The sequence below is a fragment of the Leptodactylus fuscus genome, chromosome 10, assembly GCF_031893055.1.
Source record: "Leptodactylus fuscus isolate aLepFus1 chromosome 10, aLepFus1.hap2, whole genome shotgun sequence".
NCBI classification, from domain to species: Eukaryota; Metazoa; Chordata; class Amphibia; order Anura; family Leptodactylidae; genus Leptodactylus; species Leptodactylus fuscus.
The window spans coordinates 1,779,271-1,797,958 of NC_134274.1; the positions used below are offsets into that span (position 1 = coordinate 1,779,271).

At 46.2% G+C, this 18,688-nt stretch overlaps 1 protein-coding gene across 8 annotated transcripts in view; it reads right to left on the minus strand.

Annotated features, from left to right (window-relative positions):
• The window catches only part of TCF7L2 (transcription factor 7 like 2), a 197,222-nt gene that overhangs the window by 13,490 nt on the left and 165,044 nt on the right, over nucleotides 1–18,688 (minus strand). For 2 of the 8 annotated variants that reach the window (XM_075257450.1, XM_075257445.1), the window contains 8 exons: nucleotides 12,915–13,047; nucleotides 10,856–10,958; nucleotides 7,918–8,004; nucleotides 3,427–3,567; nucleotides 3,134–3,293; nucleotides 2,907–3,014; nucleotides 980–1,028; nucleotides 334–384 (listed from right to left, as the gene is read on the minus strand). In XM_075257450.1, coding sequence (XP_075113551.1) covers nucleotides 334–384; nucleotides 980–1,028; nucleotides 2,907–3,014; nucleotides 3,134–3,293; nucleotides 3,427–3,567; nucleotides 7,918–8,004; nucleotides 10,856–10,958; nucleotides 12,915–13,047 — 832 coding nt within the window. Of the gene's footprint in view, nucleotides 1–333; nucleotides 385–979; nucleotides 1,029–2,894; nucleotides 3,015–3,133; nucleotides 3,294–3,426; nucleotides 3,568–7,917; nucleotides 8,005–10,855; nucleotides 10,959–12,914; nucleotides 13,048–18,688 lie in introns of all 8 variants that reach the window. The other 6 variants (XM_075257447.1, XM_075257443.1, XM_075257446.1 and 3 more) reach the window with 3 other exon arrangements.

Sequence of the window (18,688 nt, forward strand, 5' to 3'; positions counted from 1 at the left end):
GTAGGACCTTCCTATGGTGCAGGACCTTCCTATGGTGCAGGACCTTCCTAAGGTGCAGGACCTTCCTATGGTGCAGGACCTTCCTATGGTGCAGGACCTTCCTTGCCTTACCAAAGCCTAAAGCCAGAGCACCTAGGTGTTGGGAGAGGTGACAAGAATTTGCTACAACCTTGCAACGCGCCGGGTTCTTTCTCTTTCCCGTCCTCTCTCACAAGAAGTGGTTTATGTTAATAAAATTATGATGGCAATAAAATGCATTGTCAGGGAAAAGTAAAACATAAAATAATAATAAAGGTAAAATTATAGGAATAAGTCCAAAAAATGGCTTAGCACCTGTAATCGGAGGAAGTGAAAGGCAAGGGTTTAGGTAACATTCGTTGTGTTCTGAAAAATAAGAACAAATTATACAATAGTCTGGACACGGTCAGTGGTATATAGATAGTTATATATATATAGCGCTATATATCATGTGACTATGCAGTATGGCAAACCTCCTTAATGCCTGAATTACACATGGGTGTGGACAGGGAATTACCCCAGTAAAGCATGCAGCAAAGACCCCCGGCCACAGACCTCACACCCGCACACAGACGCACACATGCTCGCACACGTATGAGAAACACCACACGGTTATGTCATTAAACTACAGGCTGGTTGTCAATACTTTATAGTTAAATATTAAGGAAATATCAAATACAACGTATCTAGCATTACATGCAAAGTCGACTCGACACAAGTCTACAATTTACTTCAATGGCATTGGAAACAACGGGATGGGGGAGGGGTGTTAAGGAAATTATAGCCATGTTAGGGGGGATTATATACAGGGTTCACTAATCACCAGTGCAGGGGCTTGTACAGTCTGGAAGTCAATGCTGGGCACTGACCCCAGAGTGCAGAGACTCCTTGTGGGCGGTGCTTAGTGAACCTCGGGGGAGGGACGGGTGATGGGGCGGGGTTGTATTGGGGGGCTACTTACCGTTACTCTCTCCTTGCTGCTTGTCTCTTTTCCTCTTCTTCTTTTTCCCCTAAAGAGAGAACATAAGGAATGGACAAAGGTTATACAGCAGGAAAGGGTCTAACGTAATGTGAACACTGGGCTAGCGATACAATAGCAGCACTTTACACAGACAGAGGATTTCATCAATGACCAGCTGGTGGCCCCCAGGACAGTGTATACAGGAGGATACAGCAGTGCCACACAGTCAGGAACACGAGACATTGTATACAGAAAGTAAGTCATTAATAAGATGCCAAACTACAACTCCCATCATGCTACACACAGGACGACAATCCAACAGGTGGAGGAGGGACAGAAATACATCAAGAGCGGACGGAATTATTCTACACCCAAGAAAGGAAGAATTCACAGGGAAGACGCGTACAGAGGGATCTGCAAATGGGGCAAAGGAAGGAAAAACAGAAGAAGGAAGGAGAGAAGGAGAGAAGAGGAAGGAAGAAGAGGGGAGGAAAGAGAGAAGGAGAGAAGAGGAAGGAAGAAGAGAGGAGGAAAGAGAGAAGAGGAAGGAAAGAGAGAAGGAGAGAAGAGGAAGGAAGGAAGAAGAGAGGAGGAAAGAGAGAAGGAAGGAAGAAGAGAGGAGGAAGGGGAGAAGAGAGGAGGAAAGAGAGAAGGAGAGAAGAAGAAATGAAGGAAGGAAGGAATAAGAGAGGAGGAAGGAGAGAAGAGGAAGGAAGAAGAGAGGAGGAAAGAGAGAAGAGGAAGGAAAGAGAGAAGGAGAGAAGAAGGAAAGAAGAAAGAAGAGAGGAGGAAAGAGAGAAGGAGAGAAGAGGAAGGAAGGAAGAAGAGAGGAGGAAAGAGAAAAGAGGAAGGAGAGAGAGAAGGAGAGAAGAGGAAAGAAGGGAAGAAAGAAGGGAGGAGGAAAGTGACAGGGGAAAAAGAGAAAGGGTGGAAAGAAGAAAGAAGGGAGCAAAGTAAAAGGTAGGAAGGGAAAAGCTAGGAAAGAAGAAGGAAGGAAAAGAAGGCAAAAGCAGGAAGAAGAAACATGGGGAAAAGGAGTGCATGGGAAATCTAGGAAAATAGGAAGGGAAGGAGACGTGACTGTGAAAGAAAAAGTTAGGAAGGTAAAGACAAGATGCAGGGAAAGTGATGGAAGGAGAAAAGAGGGAACAAAGAAAGAAAATAGGAAAAAGGAAGGGACAGACATAAAAAAAAAAAAAAAATGGAAAAGATGGAAGGAAAGTGGGAACAGAGAAGAGAAAAGTCAGGAAGGAGGAAGAAAAAGATGGAAGAAAAACTAAAGAAGGAAAAGAAGAAGAGAAAGAAGTGGAGAAGATGGAAGAGAAGGGAGGAAGGAGAAGACTGGGGAAAGGAAAAGCGAGAGGTCGGGAGACTGTCAGGGAGGGCAGACACTGGGAACGGAGAGGAAAGAGATTTCATCTTTCGATTGAGGCAAGAATTTACCTCTGATGTCACCGAAACTGTGGGACATACGGAGGGTGTATGGGGCGGCGTCTGGCCTGACAATACTACAGCACATCCTGCAATGCTTCATGTTCTCAACAAAAGATTAGAGGAATTTCCACCTTCAGACAACTTTAATGGATTAATCTGTACGCGCCGTCCTCCAACCTATACTAAATATACTGGGGCAAATGTATGAAAACGGACTACCAGAAAAACGGCGTTAGTTGCCCACAGCGACCAATCACAGCACAGCTTTCATTCCACAAGAGAATAATAAGAGATAAATGCTGCGACTGGTTGCAGTGGGTAACACAGACCCTGGAAATCTACAAGATCTAGAAGTGATCCCTGTCCGGAGCTCACACACATACAGAAAGGCTGCAGGATGCCACAGAGTAAGAAATCATGGAAAGCCATCCGCAAATAATACATTGTAACGTTCTAGAGAAGGGGAATAAATACCACCTACATAGGAACCTACATAGTTATCCCTTGCCGACCAGCCGGGGTAGAGCTGCATGTGCAGCTGTCGTTCCTTCCGCGCCAGCTCGTAGTATTTTGCTTGTTCCTCTCTCGATAACGCATGCCACTGTACGGAGAAGAAGAAGAGCCGATGTGATACTATATACCATACAGAGTCTATCTATCTCATGCACTACTGCTCCCACTACTATCCTATAATAAGACGTCTTGTAGGAGACTCCTTACCCTCCGTCCGAGGATCTGGTTGATGGCGGCGCTCTCTTTTAATGTGCATTCTGCGACCACTTTTGCTCGCATTTCCTTCATATATAACATAAATGCATTAAGAGGCTTTTTTATATGAGGTTTCTTCTTTTCTTCTTCCTTTTTGGAATCCTGATGTTTTCTGTAAGAAAGGTAAAAAAAACCCACAAACATTAAATCCGCTGCGTTTTGTGGCGTTGCATTGACAGCAGTTTGGGCGTTGTGCAGACTGCAGCGTCCGCGCTAGATACATAAGATAGGAAAGATGAACTCACGAGCTGTGCAGGGATCCCACGTCACTCTGGGAAGATTCCTGTTTGACGGTTGGGGTCACTATGGCGGGATGAGGGATTCCAGTTGTGTGTAAACTGTGATGTGGCGGTACCATGTGTGGGGGGAATCTGGAGGATAGAAAGCTGTGTAAATTGTCAGAATAAACATGAATGAAAGGGGAGGGGTGTCTCATTCACATCATATTCATTCATTATCCCTTATTATAAGGCACCAACATATACTGTGGCGCTGTACCCAGAAAACACTCATACCAGTCCCATATTAGAGTCAAACCCCAATCCAGTAACACGGAAGAACAATTAATACAAAGATAGAAAGATGGTGAGAAATAACACCCCAAAGCAATAAATATCCCCCCAAACAGGTCATACAACCTCATATGTGGGTACCAGTGCAACCTCTGCACCCCTATACTGCCGCCCTAATGGTACGATCAAAGCGAAGGTCAACATTGGCCCCTATTAGATATGAAAAGCTCCTTAGTGCCCCCACTAATAGAAAGAGGAGATCTGGCATTATAAGCTGGACCAACAGGGGGCAATAGATTGTATTCCCCTGTCCTACAGTCAGACTGGCTGATAACAGATAGTAATAGATTGTATTCCTCTGTCCTATACATCTCTATATGGGTTTCCCCAGTTAGTTCTTAGGGAGGGTTCACATGGTGTAACGTGCCGTGTGATGTGGCATGTCTACGCCGCGGGAGCCTTTGCAGGCCGTACACGGTCCCATTGATTTCAATGGGAACGGGGATTGTATGCGCCGTGCTATTTTGCGGCTGTGATTTTGCGGCCGCAACATCACGGCCACAAAATAGCATGGCGCATACGATTCCTGCTCCCATTGAAATCAATGGGACCGTGTACGGCCTGCAAAGGCTCCCGCGGCGTAGACATGCCACATCACGTAGCACGTTACACCATGTGAACCCTCCCTTACATGTTATTTTGTAATCTATATAAAAGTGCATCTGACTACATGGAAATAAGTTTTGCTCCACTGATACATTTGGTATATTTGCTACATTGTTATATTGATACAGTCTTATATCTGTTACATTTGGTATATTGTTCCATTGCTAAATTGATACATTGTTACATTTGTTATATTGATACATTGTTATATTTGCTATATTGATACAGTCTTATATCTGTTACACTTGGTATATCTGTTCCATTGCTATATTGATACATTGTTACATTTGTTCCATTGCTACATTGTTACTCTGTGTCTCATTCCCAAGGTGAGTCGACGTCCCACAAAACACCCTAAAAAATTCCTCTCATTAGACGCCGTCTCCTTTCATGGCTCGGAGCCAGGAGATAATGATGAGACGACTTATTAGGGACAACTAATTTTTTTTTTGTTCCTGTCGTCTCTGGGGCTTCTGGGGATTTTTTGAGGCGTTGTTGACACGGTTCTCCTGAGCTCGTGTCATCTCGTCGTCTCGATTTCATGCATAAGCAGTGGGATGCATCTCTTTATTGGCCGCAGCCATTCTGCCTTCGCTTGCATTGAATTTATCATTATCTTCTTGCACTTGTAACATTTCATCTATTCCTGCCTGGGATTTTTTTTTTTTCGCGAGCCCGTTGCGCCCACTTTATGGTTTATACATGATGTGGCTTCTCTTTGAAGCTCGACGGTTTGAGAGATGCCCTCGTCAGGAGAAGTGCCTTTCACCAATTTAACATGCTGAGGGCCCCAAGCTCCAACATCTCAATCGAAAGGGGGTCACCGGGTGGCACCGGCGAGTGTCAGCAAGTGCTGTTTAATTGCCAATCTAGGTTTCTCCACGGTGTTTAAAGTATAATGACCCTTCACTTAATTCTGAGAATCCCTGGCCCTGGCGCTGCATTGAATGAATATCAAAGGCTACGACAGAACAGGGTGCAGCGCCTGCATTCCCATAACTGTCATATGTCTAATGGACCTGTACTTGTGTCAGCCCATTATCACAATAATCTATTTAATTTGCTGTATACTCGTTTTAACTAGACACCTTTCATTCCGCCAAGTTTGGATGGCAGCCCAAAAAGGAGGGAAAAAAAAAGAATCCCAAGGTGTCCCGCGCTCGCTAATAATAATCCTACCAGCAACATACCTCCGCTGCTCCATGCATTAACCCTGCCGCTGCCGGCAGACAGAGGACACCAGAACATCTACTAGCCCTACAGGTCCTACAGAGCCTAAGAAGGTACTATATCATCCAGACAGGTCCTACAGAGTCCATACAGGTCCTACAGAGTCCATACAGGTCCTACAGAGTCCATACAGGTCCTAGAGAGGTCATACAGGTTCTAGAGAGGTCATACAAATCCTACAAAGTCTATACAGGTCCTACAGAGTCTAAGAAGGTACTATATCATACAGACAGGTCCTACAGAGTCCATATAGGTCCTACAGAGTCTAAGAAGGTACTATATCATCCAGACAGGTCCTACAGAGTCCATACAGGTCCTAGAGAGGTCATACAGGTTCTAGAGAGGTCATACAAATCCTACAAAGTCTATACAGGTCCTACAGAGTCTAAGAAGGTACTATATCATCCAGACAGGTCCTACAGAGTCCATACAGGTCCTACAGAGCCTAAGAAGGTACTATATCATCCAGACAGGTCCTACAGAGTCCATACAGGTCCTACAGAGTCCATACAGGTCCTAGAGAGGTCATACAGGTCCTAGAGAGGTCATACAGGTTCTAGAGAGGTCATACAAATCCTACAAAGTCTATACAGGTCCTACAGAGTCTAAGAAGGTACTATATCATCCAGACAGGTCCTACAGAGTCCATACAGGTCCTACAGAGCCTAAGAAGGTACTATATCATCCAGACAGGTCCTACAGAGTCCATACAGGTCCTACAGAGTCCATACAGGTCCTAGAGAGGTCATACAGGTCCTAGAGAGGTCATACAGGTTCTAGAGAGGTCATACAAATCCTACAAAGTCTATACAGGTCCTACAGAGTCTAAGAAGGTACTATAATATTCCATAAAGGTTCTACAGAGTCGAGATAGGTGTTACAGAGTCCATACACATCCTATAGAGTCCATATTAGTTGTACAGAGCCCAGACAGGTCCTACAGAGACCATACAGGTTTCACAGATTCCATAGGTTGCACAGAGTAGTATATACTGGTATATACTGGTATATACTGGTTTCATGGGGTCCATCCATGGTCAGTGATGTGTGGTACCATGTGTAATATATTTCACAATATCATAGTATATATGTTCTGGGCCCCTCAATGAAGACCATCGGGCCCCTGACCCCTAATCTGAGACGGGTAATGGATTATGTTTTACCACAATTTTTTCTTGCATTTCATACATGTCCCTAAAGGTCCGTTAACCCCTCCAGTGCTGATACCTTTGCACCCATAACCCTTGCTATACTTCATGGCTGTACCCCATATATATTATTAGCCCTGGTATTATAGGACATTCTGACATCACTGGGATATAGACACACTTGTAAATTATAAGAAAGGGCTACTGAAAGATTCTGCAAAAAACAGTCAATGGGGGGAAACATCAGAACAGACATTTTGTAGCAGTGGAATCCACAGAACTAGAATAAACTGCAACAAAGTATCAAAGAAATAGTAAATACAGGTCACATGACTCAGCTGGGGGGGGGGGCAATAAAACTGTGTGTGTAGCCCTGTAAGCCATGATCAGTCATTATGAGGGGTAGAAATCTTATACGACCTCTGACCTTTTCTCGCCACTTTAATCTTTGCCCTAAGCCGTTGATAGACACATGAAGAGTCTGAATATCCCGAGACTATTCCTATCCGGCAGATACGGCCATTATCCCTCCCTGTATACATCAAGGATCACGGGAATTCATTGTAACATTGTATCACACGTCAGAATTCACATGAAACAATGTATCACATAAGGCTGAATAGTCTGTTCTATATGTGAAACCCCCTTATTACAGAAAACGGGATTGTTTCCCTAACACACAGGAGGACGGATCTCACCAGGGATCTGGGATATATAAGGACCATCACTGGGATATATAAGAATATCTTTACATATAGAGAAGGAGGATACAATAATGTAACAAATGAATCTGATCTAGTAATTATATATATATATATATATATATATATATATATATATATATATATATATATTTTGCACATCAGGCTGGCTCCTGACAAGTTTATACACCTCTGAGAGGTGGACGACACAATGACCCGGATTCTTACTGCAATTTTTGTGATGTAATTATTATGCATGAGGTCTATGGAGTGTAGTACACTTTATAACCTGAAGGTGTCACTGCTGGGGAGAGGGTCCAATTATAGATCTCATCTGATCTAGGACATTGTAAGTCTGCAAAGCTCAGAGAGCCGACTATAAGTCCCATGGAACATAATATACAACACGGGTAAGAGTATCGGGGTGCAGAGGTTGCATTGGGCCCCATAGTTAGGACAAAGATAAAACGAGCGCTCACCTTGACATGGAAGCATTGACTGTAAGAGCTGTGGGGTAGGGATGTCGGAAGCCCCCTGTTGTGATTGGGTACACCGGCTGACCTTGCCTTGGAAGGAAGGAAAGAAACAAAGTGAAGAAATTGAGTATAATAGGTAAAAATAAAGGGAATTAAATTCCGGCATTCTCATTTAATCAAGACAAAAATCTTGGGGATTGTACGCCGCAGATCAAAGCCGACAATATGACGGCCATAAATTTGATACGGGCGGCTAATTAAATTTTCTAACCCCGGCTTATGTCAATATCGGGCCCCTCTCCGGCTGGAACGAGGTGTTTTGTTGTGATAATTAAAGGCGAAGCCTCGGCCTCTTTAATGGAGCCATCACACTAATTGAGGGCTACGGCGGCAAAGAAAATAATAATGAATGGAAATTTATACCAAAATAAAGTGCAGGGAATCAAAGGCGCGCGGCGGCGCTCGGGGTCCCTTCCGCTATTTAGATCTTGGTGAGAAAACATTAAATTAACAGATCTTAATTTGTAGCCTTTTGTCACGTTAATGAGAGTTGACAAGATTTACCGGGGGAGAGTCCCCAAATACTATTGTGGGCAACCAATCGGCAGTCAGCGCTCCTTACAATAATTCATTATTACAACGACTTGCACTGGGGGAGATCTGGAGAAAGAGAAAGTCGTTTCTGAATAAATTATTGGTCCCTTAACCACAAGAAGACACAGACTGCGTAATGACTGCGAGGAGCGGGCGGGGGAGGGGGCGAGGGGATTTATTTGCTTGTCATATTTTGGCAACCTGTTCCATCGACGCTCTTATTAATTCCAACACATGAGAAGGGGGAGGGGTCCCCAATATACACAACGCTCTGCGGGCTCGCGGCGTTCATCAGGTGTAAGGGGGGGCAGACATCATATATAGAAAGGATGATATATAGGGCCAGGGAATGGTGAGGGAGGGCACCCCAGATACGGCCATGCGGTACATGTCTAGATATAGGGACATACAACATACATACAACATACATACAAGGCGGTATATACTAAAGGCTCTGTATGTCTAGTACCATCATCTGATACAGACAGGGCCAGGACATACAATAAGCTCTGCACGTATACTGCCTTCATCGGATGCACAAAAGACGGTATATAGGGCCTGTACATATAGAGGAAGAGACCCAAGTAAGGACCAGCACATATAGGGGAAGGGACCCCAGATACGACCAGCACATATAGGAGAAGGGACTCCAGATAGGACCAGCACATATAGGGGAAGGGACCCCAGATAGGACCAGCACATATAGGAGAAGGGACTCCAGATAGGACCAGCACATATAGGGGAAGGGACCCCAGATACGACCAGCACATATAGGAGAAGGGACTCCAGATAGGACCAGCACATATAGGGGAAGGGACTCCAGATAGGACCAGCACATATAGGGGAAGAGACCCCAGATACGACCAACACATATAGGGGAAGGGACCCCAGATAGAACCAGCACATATAAGGGAAGGGACACAAGTAAGGACCAACACATATAGGGGAAGGGACCCCAGATACGACCAGCACATATAGGGGAAGGGACCCCAGATACGACCAGCACATATAGGGGAAGGGACCCCAGATACGACCAGCACATATAGGGGAAGGGACCCCAGATACGACCAGCACATATAGGGGAAGGGACCCCAGATAGAACCAGCACATATAGGGGAAGGGACTCCAGATAGGACCAGCACATATAGGGGAAGGGACTCCAGATAGGACCAGCACATATAGGGGAAGGGACCCCAGATACGACCAGCACATATAGGGGAAGGGACTCCAGATAGAACCAGCACATATAGGGGAAGGGACTCCAGATAGGACCAGCACATATAGGGGAAGGGACTCCAGATAGAACCAGCACATATAGTGGAAGGGACTCCAGATAGAACCAGCACATATAGGGGAAGGGACTCCAGATAGAACCAGCACATATAGGGGAAGGGACTCCAGATAGGACCAGCACATATAGGGGAAGAGACCCAAGTAAGGACCAGCACATATAGGGGAAGGGACCCCAGATACGACCAGCACATATAGGGGAAGGGACTCCAGATAGGACCAGCACATATAGGGGAAGAGACCCAAGTAAGGACCAGCACATATAGGGGAAGGGACTCCAGATAGAACCAGCACATATAGAGGAAGGGACCCCAGATACGACCAGCACATATAGGGGAAGGGACCCCAGATACGACCAGCACATATAGGGGAAGGGACCCCAGATAGGACCAGCACATATAGTGGAAGGGACCCCAGATAGGACCAACACATATAGTGGAAGGGACCCCAGATAGGACCAACACATATAGTGGAAGGGACCCCAGATAGGACCAACACATATAGGGGAAGGGACCCCAGATAGAACCAGCACATATAGGGGAAGAGACCCAAGTAAGGACCAGCACATATAGGGGAAGAGACCCCAGATAGGGCCAGCACATACCAAAGGCTCTGCAGGTCAATCACATTCATTATATATAGGGAATATATAGAGGGAAGGCACCCGAGACGCCATTACCGTATACAATAGGCTCTACTGAAATGACAGGCTATAGAGAGGATGCTACGTTATATAAGGCACATCCCATAGATCCACCATATGCGGGGTAGATACTCCAGCCGTGTCCTCCTCACATGAGAAGCTGTGGGGGTCTATGGCCGTCCTCAGATATGGGGGTTCTGTACCCCATTACAACCAGCAGATACTATAAGCTCTCATACAATACACTCTGCAGATCCACCACATCAGATACCATGAGCTGGGTTGTGGTTGTGGGTTGCCGTACCCCTCATAGACCCCCATGTACACGCACCTCTGCCCCTCCCCCCATCACATTCACTGCACAGGAAATGTATCATAACAAAAAAAAAGGTAAAAAACACTGGAACTGCTTACTGTGGTACTAACCATCCTAGCGGATGGGGGATCTGTCCTACGGTGCCCGGTGATAAAGGGTAATAGGGTGATATGTCTGGAGGGTGAGGAGGCCGAGGGATTCCTGCGGACACAAGAAGAGACTTAGTAACACAGGAAACTAAGAAACCGTTCATGTTATATATACACGTAACATACATGTGATACCAGCATATGTCTATAGGGGGCGTCACACAATATAAACCCTAATAGGATAACCCTGGCATGGCTAGAAGAGACTGAAATGAACTTTATATTGGTGGGACAAAGTGGTTCGGGGTTCCCCTTTATGACGCTGGACCGATTCCTCACTAACCATTCAGCTCCTCAGGCGAGGGGGGTCCTGGAATCTGCAACCCAACTGCAAAGGGGATGAAGCCAACGAGGGCTGGGCCCCCTCTCTCCAGATGTTACATGAAATGTCATCCAGAGGTCTTAGGTGGCCCAAAATCTTTGGGAATGGCCCCACCTGGGACAGAATATATCGGACAATGGCTGAAGTAACAATCCCTAATATAACGCAGTGGTGCAGGCGATGCAGATCCCTTCCATATTATATTGAGGGATTACTAGTTCAGCAATTGCCCGGTGTATTCTGTAGGATATCGCAGTAATCCGGCGCTAAACCACTCCAAGTATCCGGAGCAGCGGGCAAATGTCCCGGAGTTGTAGCAGCCGCGGATGTTTCCATGTATCCGCTGTAACCTGCCGTAATCTCTTTCCCTGTGAGGTCATTTCTCTGCCGTTCACCTTTTCCGAGATAATACATGAATAAAACAGCGACAGCTGCGGGGAGAAGAGATGTAAAACAGGGAGGAGGGAGGAGACGGCGCCAAAACCATCAATAAATCATGGCCGCCAACACAAAAGACAGGTGGACGGCCGGAGCCGCGCTAAGAAGATCATTTGTAAGAAGTCTCCGGCTGAGACACGAACAGGGAATAGGTGGAGGACACATCAGGCGTCTGCACCCCCCCAGCCGGCCCCCGAAAAATGGACATAAGGTGTCTGCACCCCCCGAGCCGGCCCCCGAAAAATGGACATCAGGCGTCTGCACCCCCCGAGCCGGCCCCGAAATATGGACATCAGGCGTCTGCACCCCCCCAGCCAGCCCCGAAAAATGGACATCAGGCGTCTGCACCCCCCGAGCCGGCCCCGAAAAATGGACATCAGGCGTCTGCATCCCTTGAGCCGGCCCCCGAAAAATGGACATAAGGTGTCTGCACCCCCCGAGCCGGCCCCCGAAAAATGGACATCAGGCGTCTGCACCCCCCCGAGCCGGCCCCGAAATATGGACATCAGGCGTCTGCACCCCCCGAGCCGGCCCCGAAAAATGGACATCAGGCGTCTGCATCCCTTGAGCCGGCCCCCGAAAAATGGACATAAGGTGTCTGCACCCCCCGAGCCGGCCCCCGAAAAATGGACATCAGGCGTCTGCACCCCCCCGAGCCGGCCCCGAAATATGGACATCAGGCGTCTGCACCCCCCCGAGCCGGCCCCCGAAATATGGACACCAGGCATTTGCACCCCCCGAGCCGACCCCGAAATATGGGGAGATCCAGAAGAAAGGGAAGGATTTCTGCCAAATGAATCCCAAACAGTAACAGTAACATTGTATCATATTATCTGACACATCAGGGATGGAGAACTCCCAGAATCCTCTGTTATAGGATGGGAGGGGCACAATGCAGAGGGCACAGGGGGTAAGGGGAGATTTGCATCCTGAGCCGTCTAATAACATCTGGATACAGAAGTTTCCATCTTGCAGGTATAAATGGCCAAATATTTGACTATTGTCCCCGTGATTATGGAATTCCTATAATCTGACAACCAATAGTCCGTCATCCATCAATGGACGCCAGAACTCAGCGAATTTCCAGATTTCCATATTTATGGAGCTTCACTGCCCGGGATAGGTTTGTTCTATACTATCCACCAGGTCTGGAATCCAAAGCTGCCAGGAGGTGTAACAAGAGGGGCACTAGTCCCAAATAATGGAAGCGTATATAGGCAATGACATGTCACACAGGACAGAACCTACCTGTTTTGGGGTCCACATCCGCCTGTAAGTGTGGTGGGGGGTTCCCAGGTGTAAAGTGCTCATTACTGTAGGTGATAAGCGGTGTGAGAGGGTGAACATGATGAGGGTGTTGTACTACTGGCACTTTATTAGACTGCGGAGACACAAAGAGAAAAGATCATGAACACAAGTCTACGAAACAAGATGGCGCCCAACAGCAAATACATAATGGCACCCTATAGAAGATACATGATGGCGTCCAAAAGAAGTTACAGGATGGTATCCTATAGAAAATACAAGATGGCGTCCTATAGAAGATACACAATGGCATCCTATAGAAGATACAAGATGGCATCCTATAGAAGGTACATGATGGCACCCTATAGAAGATACATGATGGCGCCCTATAGAAGATACACGATGGCGTCCTATAGAAGATACACGATGGCATCCTATAGAAGATACAAGATGACGTCCTATAGAAGATACATGATGGCGTCCTATAGAAGATACAAGATGGCGCCCTATAGAAAATACAAGATGGCGCCCTATAGAAGATACATGATGGCGTCCTATAGAAGATACACAATGGCGTCCTATAGAAGATACACAATGGCGTCCTATAGAAGATACACAATGGCGTCCTATAGAAAGTACATGATGGCGCCCTATAGAAGATACATGATGGCGTCCTATAGAAGATACATGATGGCATCCTATAGAAGATACATGATGGCATCCTATAGAAGGTACATGATGGCATCCTATAGAAAGTACATGATGGCGCCCTATAGAAGATACATGATGGCGCCCTATAGAAGATACATGATGGCGCCCTATAGAAAGTACATCATGGCGTCCTATAGAAGATACATGATGGCGTCCTATAGACGATACATGATGGCGCCCTATAGAAGATACATGATGGCGTCCTATAGAAGATACATGATGGCGCCCTATAGAAAGTACATCATGGCGTCCTATAGAAGATACATGATGGCACCCTATAGAAGATACATGATGGCGCCCTATAGAAGGTACATGATGGCGCCCTATAGAAGATACATGATGGCGTCCTATAGAAGATACATGATGGCGTCTTATAGAAGATACACAATGGCGTCCTATAGAAGATACACAATGGCGTCCTATAGAAAGTACAGGATGGCGTCCTATAGAAGATACATGATGGCGTCCTATAGAAGATACAAGATGGCGTCCTATAGAAGATACTTGATGGCGTCCTATAGAAGATACATGATGGCGTCTTATAGAAGATACATGATGGCGTCCTATAGAAGATACACGATGGCGTCCTATAGAAGATACACGATGGCGTCCTATAGAAGATACACGATGGCGTCCTATAGAAGATACATGATGGCATCCTATAGAAGATACATGATGGCGCCCTATAGAAGATACAAGATGGCGTCCTATAGAAAGTACATGTTGGCGCCCTATAGAAGATACACGATGGCATCCTATAGAAGATACACGATGGCATCCTATAGAAGATACATGTTGGCGCCCTATAGAAGATACAAGATGGCGTCCTATAGAAGATACATGATGGCGCCCTATAGAAGATACACGATGGCGCCCTATAGAAGATACACGATGGCATCCTATAGAAGATACACGATGGCGCCCTATAGAAGATACATGATGGCGTCCTATAGAAAGTACATGATGGCGTCCTATAGAAGATACATGATGGCGTCCTATAGAAGATACATGATGGCGTCCTATAGAAGATACATGTTGGCGCCCTATAGAAGATACATGATGGCGTCCTATAGAAGATACACGATGGCGTCCTATAGAAGATACACAATGGCGTCCTATAGAAAGTACATGATGGCGTCCTATAGAAGATACATGATGGCGTCCTATAGAAGATACATGATGGCGTCCTATAGCATTGACGTAGACGTTACTATTAAACATCATTTCCACGTATAAATTAGATAATCAAACGCCCAACAAGGATATAGACGTAGATATAAGTATCTATAAGTATCTATAAGAATCTATAAGTGTCTATAAGTCTACAAGTCGTCCCTTAATGTACGCGAGTTAAAAATTCTATTTAGCTATTTTGTAGTTGATCTGTTTCTCAGACAGTTGGGTGCGGACATCTCTCAGCTTTCTTAGCCACATAAACATCCGCGGTCACATGAGCGAGGTGGAGTTCCATAAGTACACAGACAAACCACTCAGGAGTCTTGGAAAGGTGGGTGACCACCTCGGGTAGCTGTAATGATGCCCATATTGGCTGTCACCCAGCTCTGCCAATAACAGATAAGAGCGGAATGGAATTGTATTACTATGGGGATGTATAGAAATAATCAAGGAACCAATCCATAGGCAATACTTACACAATGTAACAAAAGTGTATCCAGATCCTGCAGCAGGTATGTCCTCAGTCACTGATTGTCTCCCCTGCCCATCTACTGCCCCCTGCCCCTATCTACTGACCCCTCTGTGCACTTACTATCCCCCTACCCACTGACTATCCCCCTGCCCATCTACTGCCCCCTCTATGCACTGACTATCCCCTGCCTATTTGCTGTCTCCCCACTTGCAGCTCCACCTGTTCCTTCATCCTCTGCTTACACACATTGGCCCCATTATAGGACGATCCTCCCCATGTTGGGACCCCTGATGGCGCCGTTTGCTGACACGTTGTGTTATCTCAGTTGTCCCGGAGTTCCCCCTTACTAGAGGCCTCGTGAACCCTGTAAATTCTTAGTGGGCTTTTCTGTAGATTACAGTTTTGTTGTATAACTTCTATCTCGTATGGACGGATCCCAATAAGAGCAGAAGGAGACACGAGGTGTTACTAATGTGTCTAGATGAGACAAGCCTTAGTGTCGCCCGTGTCTGACATGACGGGAGTTGTGGTCTCATTTATTGCACCTCTGATGACCTTCAATTATAGAAACCGGAAGATTTTTCCATTGAACCTTCTTCCCTGATTGTCAGTCTGTCTGTGCTTGTTGCGGTGGCCGGTGTCACTGTAGCCTGGGCTGCGCTCTACGTCCTTGCTGCTTCTTTTCGGAGGGCAGGCGCAGAGCTGGGCATCCATGCGCCGGTCCCTTCCTCTCCGTGACAGGCCCACCTCCTCTTCCCCCCTAGCAATTTTCTCCAGTGATGGCATAAAGGCATGGCATGCTGAGGCACGAGCCCCTCCACCCTCCTCTCTGACTCCCTCCGATTCACACCCTTTTGTGATGTAAGTCGGCGCAGCGGGGTACTCTGCCTTTAATAGCGTCCGAGGCCAGCCCCGCACAACCTCCGGATTTGTTAACGCACACTGTACCTCGCTCCCGGAGTCAGCAGCCCCCTTTATACAGCCGGGATCTAAGGACCTGCCTTGTATATTCCCTGACATTGACGAGATCTTGTTTCGCCCGCTATTCACTTCTCAAAGACTTTTATCCCAAAAGTAAATGGCGGCGGCGGCGGTGGTGGCGCGGCAAGCGCTGTGAATAGAGCGGCGAGGAGTCACAACATCCCTTCTCTGCACGGACGCCTCCCCATAAACACGGGGGCCTGCACGCCGGGGCCAGGTTCACGCTTTCATCCACAAAAACGCTGCACGGATTCCCGACATGGGAACCACTCAGACCGAAAATCCGTATTCCCCAAGGTGGAATTGAGCCGCCGTCTTACAAGGCAGAACATTTAACCAGATTATGTGGCCGACAGATAAAGAGGCGCGGGTAGTAATGGCCGCCCAGATCACAGCCCCGATAGGGCCTCATTACCATAAGCAGCTTGTATTAATACCCAGGGACCGCAGCAGCAGCACGACCTGACAAGAGTTAAATGCGTATTACATCACGTTCCCCTTGTTCCCCTCCACAATCCCAGACAAGGCTTCTGCCTGCTAAGGTTTCTCTTGTTTCCTTAAGACGTCTTATAAATCTCCCCAGCTCTTGTCAATGGCGCCGGCTCATACATACAATAGGCGTCAATGTCCGCGGCTGCAGAGCTGGGCAACAAAGGGTTACAGAAATGACATCCTTTAATTGAGTTATTATATATATATATATATATATATATATATATATATATATATATATATATAGGGAATATAGGGGCGCCTGCAAAAAGTGGGGGGCAGGGAGCGAGGCCTGAGACGTCGCCAGACAATAAAAACCATTGAAACCGAATAAAATAATAAGAAATATCAGAATTATTAACTAATATTACAGAAACTATTAAACAGAAGGTGAAATACTAAAAGTAACAATCTATATAATGTAATATAATAAAGTAACAATGTATATAATGTAATGTAACAATATATACAATGTAATATAATAATATATATAATGTAATAATATATACAATGTATAGAATCCTGAATAGAACAACATTATACAAGTAAGAATAATACAGAGGAGCAGTCGGGGTCGGCTGGCGGCGATTCGGGTCCCGGCACCGGCCGATATCGCGCTCGTCATTCCACCATTAATCAGTGGTAAAAGGCAATTAGCAACATGGATGAATTAGATCAGCGGCGCCCCCTGGAGGATCCATGGAGCATGTGAGGTCTGACAGTGTAAGCAGCGGGTGTTTGCTACTCAAGTACATGGCGTCCAGTATGTTGGTCCAAGGTCATGCAACCCCTGGCAATCTAGGGTCATCTATCGTGACCCTGTATCAGTTTATGGGGAGGGTCTGTCAATAACTGGGTCGTACGGTATTACAAAAACATACGACAGGGCGAAGGTCTCAGCTTTGTAGGGCCACATCAGTAATATTTGGTTCAGACCACGACGATGACATCACCGGCCCTTACATGTCTGAGCTGGCGGTGAAATAATAATAGTGACCTAATAGGGCTAATAGTAAGAAGGGGGCTCCGTATTGTACAGGGGGGGGCGGTCACATATACACAAGTATCTACAAGGCCTGTGTCCAGCTTTATAAACTGATACCTTGTTTTACAGGTGGAAACAAAGACACAATTCACATTCGGCCTATTATTCACACTGTGATGATCCAGAAGAAGCAGAAGGAAGATACCAATGCAAAAGGGGGAATCAAACTGAAAGAACCCCCCCCAGGTGGGGAATATTATAGGCAATGCTGATATATAATGTGCAGATCTCTATGGATTTCCTATAGGACGCCAGTTATCTATTGTGAGCGGAAAGTTAATTAAGGACTATGGAAGATTCCATGAAAAGGCCACCAATGAGTCCAAAGCCTACAATATATTACCCAGACTGTGCCACTAGCCGGGCTGCCATAGCCCACGACCTACCACACACCATATAATATACAATGGCTACTGATAGACAGGATTATGTAGTCACCTGTACATATTATTTAACAAACCTAGACATGGTCCCGGATATCTGCAGATACAGAATACAAACCCTGTGATAGGCTCTTATCATATAGGTGGGAACATCTTGTTCCAGAGATTTACACAATGGGGGACAGTAATGGGGTCAGACCTCACCCCCGCTGCATCAACATGGCTGGAACCTGGGACTTAGGCCGCACACAGTGACTCTCGCTGCTAAGATGGTGGGATTGGGCTCTTACATGTATGGAACATATATATCACATATAATACCGCTAACCTGTAATCTGTCCATAAGAAGTAGATCAGGGAGCGCTGATATCTATGACTAAGCCAGGCGGGATCTTCTAGACCAAGCAGATGGCCGGGACTCACCCAAGTGACACCCCAAAACACACAGGAGTGCACACAAGCATGTCAGGATATATGTGCCGCACCACCCATTACATGCCAGGAACCTGGCGGCCAT